The sequence below is a fragment of the Cupressus sempervirens genome, chromosome 2 (assembly GCF_028749045.1).
Source record: "Cupressus sempervirens isolate cs-2001-9-10 chromosome 2, ASM2874904v1, whole genome shotgun sequence".
Lineage (NCBI taxonomy): Eukaryota > Viridiplantae > Streptophyta > Pinopsida > Cupressales > Cupressaceae > Cupressus > Cupressus sempervirens.
In genome coordinates this window covers 770,252,034-770,256,932 of record NC_143119.1, presented here as the reverse complement: position 1 = coordinate 770,256,932, position 4,899 = coordinate 770,252,034, and the positions used below count along the sequence as shown (strand labels likewise).

At 31.6% G+C, this 4,899-nt stretch overlaps 1 protein-coding gene across 3 annotated transcripts; it reads left to right on the top strand.

Annotated features, from left to right (window-relative positions):
• The first annotated feature begins 1,823 nt into the window (after nt 1-1,823).
• Nucleotides 1,824-3,690, top strand: LOC149575726 (uncharacterized). 3 transcript variants are annotated; one of them, XM_089815516.1, is made up of 3 exons: nt 1,824-2,074; nt 2,174-2,211; nt 2,557-3,690. In XM_089815516.1, the coding sequence occupies exon 3, from the start codon at nt 2,597-2,599 to the stop codon at nt 3,503-3,505; it is 909 nt and encodes a 302-aa protein (XP_089671642.1). In that variant the 5' UTR covers nt 1,824-2,074; nt 2,174-2,211; nt 2,557-2,596; the 3' UTR covers nt 3,506-3,690. The 3 variants fall into 3 exon arrangements, with proteins under 3 accessions (XP_089671642.1, XP_089671641.1, XP_089671640.1); XM_089815515.1 differs by having other exon boundaries at nt 1,859-2,074; nt 2,564-3,690; XM_089815514.1 differs by having other exon boundaries at nt 1,859-2,074; nt 2,544-3,690.
• Nucleotides 3,691-4,899: the final 1,209 nt, after the last annotated feature.

Genomic DNA, 4,899 nt, shown 5'->3' with positions numbered 1-4,899 from the left:
AAATTCATAGGTGATATCTAGGTATTCCATTGGAATAATTTAACTAACAATAGTTCAAATCCTCTAAACCCAAGATTTTGTAGAGATGAAGTTGGTAAGTCAAAAGGTAATAAATATTAAATTTTATAAAGATTTAAAGTGAACTTAGGCTTACTTTTCTCATAAACATGTGGTTATGCTCCTTTTATAAGCTATTGAATCTAAGCAAAGATATATCAAAGAAATTTTATACAATCGTCTAGTAGAACTAGCTTATGGATACTTAAGTTTATTTTTTCTTCTTCTTTGCAAAATTCTTCCCATTAAATATATAAATTTGATATACAAGTACTTTGTTATTTTTTGTATAAACCAAGATAAGTATTTGAAATGCAAGTACTTTGTTCTTCTTGTTAATGAAGACCAAATAAATATCAAAATGCAAAAATAGTAGAAGAGGTATCTAACCCTAATTTGATTTGAGCACCATATGGAAACTCTATAAAAATGCTTTAAACTTTGTCCACATTTTTATGATTGCTTGTACATATACTTACAATTATTTGGTGTATTTTACTATTATAACAAAACAATTTTGCTAGCATTTGGCAAGAACTTGGGTGCATTGCAGCGTTTCTTATTTATGGAAATTAGTGGGAATACGTCGACGCCAATGTCTTTGTCTTCTACATGTAGGCTTTTATATTATACTACTATTCTCACTAATTGCACTTAATAATATGAGAATACTTAGAATACTTGAATACAACCATACAACCATTAAATTTGAACCTCAACCTAAAATAACTTTATAAAAACATAAATTTCTTTTTCTTCTGTATAAAATGGCATAGGGGAACAGATCTAGTAGCTAGTGGAGGGTCCAATGACCAATACAATATTGTTATAGACCTCTAATAATCGCTCATAGAAAGCTCTAGAAAATGATAAAACATGTGCTAATAGTCGATAACACATGCACTAATAGTCGATCATACATGTACTAATAGTTTCAATCATTGTTTAGCTTTCTCAGTTGCTGATTGGTCCATTTGTGCCAAAGTATTATTTTTTTTGTAAGCAGCTATTGGGAGGTGAACATAAGAGGTATTGGATGAATGTTTTGAAATGACATTTTTTTGAATCCCTTCACACTCTGCGGCCTCTACATAGAGCTTCATAAATGTGGAAACACCTAAATCTTAGCTTTAAGCTCTTCAGTCACCAAAAAAACTTGACAAATTTCAATGTACAGATTAAGAGTTCTAGATATAGGAAGTTAGAATGAATGATTACCAGATCTCTTCCCCTAACAATTTCCTCCAAAACATTTTTTATTGAAGAAATTTTCATGAACTAAATTAGTGTCTCCTTGGAGGTGACAGAAAACAACCCGCTCCTCCACAAAACCATTAGAGTTGTACCTGAGACAATACTTTTATAATGAAATGCCAGGAAACTGCATCCCTAGAAGCAGCCTTCTCCTTGTGACGACAAGTTCTTTTTGCAATTAATTTCCTAGAGTTCAAAACAGAAGAGCTAGGCAACTGTTATGATGATGGGATTGATAGTTTTGAAATGACGTATCAATCTGATCCATGACAGCGGAAACAAACAATGTGCCAGCTCGAGAAGTCAGAAAAATAGAAGTGAAAGATGGTGATGTCGATTGACATAAGAAAAACTCCACTTTTTCACATGAGTTGGATATGGAAGAGTCGGCATAAAAAGAAATGAATGCACATATGCAATGATGGGGCGACATCTTGTCAGCAGACAAAAGTGGGGTCTCATTATTATACTCCTGCTTATTCAAGATAAGATATCAGTGTTGTAGGAAAAGTATGTGCCACTTATGTTTCTGCTTTTCAGTGCACACATTTCTTTCAAAGGCGTACCCAACATAACTGCTGAAAAAAGCTCCCTTGCATTTATATTTGGAACGTCCTTCCTATACCACAAATATTGCCCATCAGGCCATATGGTGTGAAAAAAATACAACCCACTTCTATTTATAATGATTCCTTTGTAAGCAAAGGAAATACTTCTGCATTTATCGCTGCAAAGAGCTTGGATTTGCTTGGTGGTTTAAGAGGCAAGTTATGGATTACATGCAATCAATTTTTTAGTTCTTTTCAAGCTTAAAAATCCATCTCTGAGCATGCTTACAAAGTTGGTTTTATGACCATTTCAGGAAACAGTTGAGCACAAGGGAAGACTTGCTAAGACAAGGTATCTTTCATGCTTATTCTTAACAGTTGTTTGGATTCGATTGTGTGTATTTTTAGTATCAACGTTTCAGTGTTCTATCATCAGAATGAAAGTGAACAAGAAATGTAACAGAAGAAAAAATATGATGATGGATCACAGAGTATAATCTAAAACATCGATGCTAAAAATAAGCTCACAATCAAATCCAAAATCCAAAAATTTGTTATGAATAATTATAATGAATTGTAAAAATCTGATATCTCTTATTTTTCATGCTTTTCTACATATAGAGAGATAGATCATTTACTTCTTTTTATAGATTTTTTTTATTTTTATGATAATATGCCTAACAGATGTAACAAATAGCTTGCAGACCAGTTCCTGAGATTGCAATATCTTACCTGACATGAACGCTATGCAAATGGATAGTGATATTGCAAGTGAAGAGCTACAGAATTGTTTTTTTGGTACAGATGACCAAACCCCCTCCATTTTGGCAAACTCTGAATTTGACTGTTTTGATGATGCCATCATTTATGAAGATTATTGTGGGCTACATATATATGGTGAGAACTTCTCTCCTCCAACTTCTTCAGCACTTAATGAAAGCACGACCAAATACCTTGAGAGCTTTAAACATGATCAAGATCTTGGAGTTGGTGTTCATGATGAGCCTCATGTGTCTCAACACTTGGAATCAATGAAAACAATCCATAGCAAGCCCTTGCAACTTCAGGCTGAGAAAAAGAATGGGCATAGAAGAAGTCTGAAAAAGGCTGTGAAAATAAGTCCAAGGGAGATGCTTAAGGCCTACAGTGTTCTCCATCCTTCAGCAAGCAAAGATGGGCACACCAAGGTGGCCACTTCAAGAGGATTGAGAGATAGAAGAATAAGATTGTCTTTTGAAACAGCCATCAAATTCTTTCTTGTACAAGATAGACTTGGATTTGATCAGCCCAGTAAAGCCCTTGAATGGCTTATTGAAAAATGCAAGCCCGCCATTGAAGAATTGCCCAAGGTTCCTTCATATGGATCACTTACAAAGGAAGGCTATAACTACAAAGGAGATTATGTAATAGAAAGTTTGGGAATATCCCAAGCTTCTATGGAGCCTTGCACAATGGAAGGGCCCATTCCCATTGATTCTACTTTTTCAGGGGATCAATCTCATATTGATATCTTCAGTTGTCTTTATCCATCTTTTGACTATGGCGAATGTGACTTGCAAACTTCCACTGTTAACTCCTCCATTGAAGGGCTGAATTCAACTGTAACTCCTCTATACTCTGCTACAAATCATCATGCCCAACTTTAGGTGCTTCTGATGAAGGTTTTTTTGGGTTTCCAACACAGCTTTCTAGGGTACTATACATATTTTAAACAAGTCACGGGGCTAAAAATCATGGCACATCATGTTCTATATATATGCTGGTTTTTTGGTTGGATTGTTAGAGGTGAAAGATTTTGACAAGCATAAATAAACAAAAAAGTTCATTTGTATCCTAGTGAATTGAAAGGGCATTCATTCAAGCAAATTTAACCTTCCAATCCCTTTTCTCATACAAAACCAATGAACTTTTTCATTACCTTGGTTCAATAACTAAATGGATCTATATGAATATTCATAATGTCAATCTGCTTTTTCTGAGTGCTATGTTTTTATTAGAATATATTTTTCATTGATATTAATTAAAAATATATACATATATTTTGAATGTTGTTTGAATTGAATTGTGTTATTAATTTTTCATCAATATTTCCGATGACATTAAATGATCTATTCTTAAGATGAACAGAGAGCATTTTCTTTTTATGCTTTCTTTATGGTTGGTAAATATTGTTGCATTCTAATTATTTTTCTATTGAACAAATATTTCTAAAGTTTATTTATTTATAATTAAATATATTATAATTTTTATTTTTTCTTCAGATTTGATTTGGTGTTATAGGAGCCACTTTTTGGCAAAATATTAGGTCTAATTTTATATAAGTTAATTCTTATGTACAAATTATATTTAATTATTTTATTCTAATTGACATATTTCTTAAATTTTGATATTTATTTGAACATGATGTAAATGTTATTTCAAATATTTCTACCTACTTTATTGTTAATTGTCAAAAATAAACAAATAAATAAATTAAAAACACGATTATTCTCAACTATCTCACATAACTATACTTAACTATATTTCATTCAAAAATTAAATTAAAAAAATCAATAATACAATATATTAAAAATAAAATAAAAAATTCAACAATAACTTTCAACACATCTATTTTACTTTTCTTTTATAATAAATTTTAAATTATATATATATATATATATGTACAAATTATATTTAATTATTTTATTCTAATTGACATATTTCTTAAATTTTGATATTTATTTGCTATGAATGCTAAAAAGGGGACATTACAATTGATAGTACTGATTTTAGCATTATCAGATTTTCACAATCCATTTGTCATGAAATTTTGTTTCTGGATTCGGTTGTGTGTGTTTTCTCTTACGATGCTAAAAAAGCACACACAATCAAATCCAGAAGCAAAACTTCAAGTAACAAATTTCAGATGTTTTGAAGAGTGATTTTTGTGATTTGTAAATCAGTTGCATTTTGTATTTATGGCATTCATGTTTAGTGCCTCAAGGATGCTGAGTTGGTGCTCAGTTTGAAAAGTTTGTGCTTCTGTTGAAGTTGGTGCTCT

Bases quoted from the DNA above. Each gene is read 5' to 3' on its own strand.
- LOC149575726 (XM_089815516.1), top strand. From the start codon at position 2,597: ATGAACGCTATGCAAATGGATAGTGATATTGCAAGTGAAGAGCTACAG.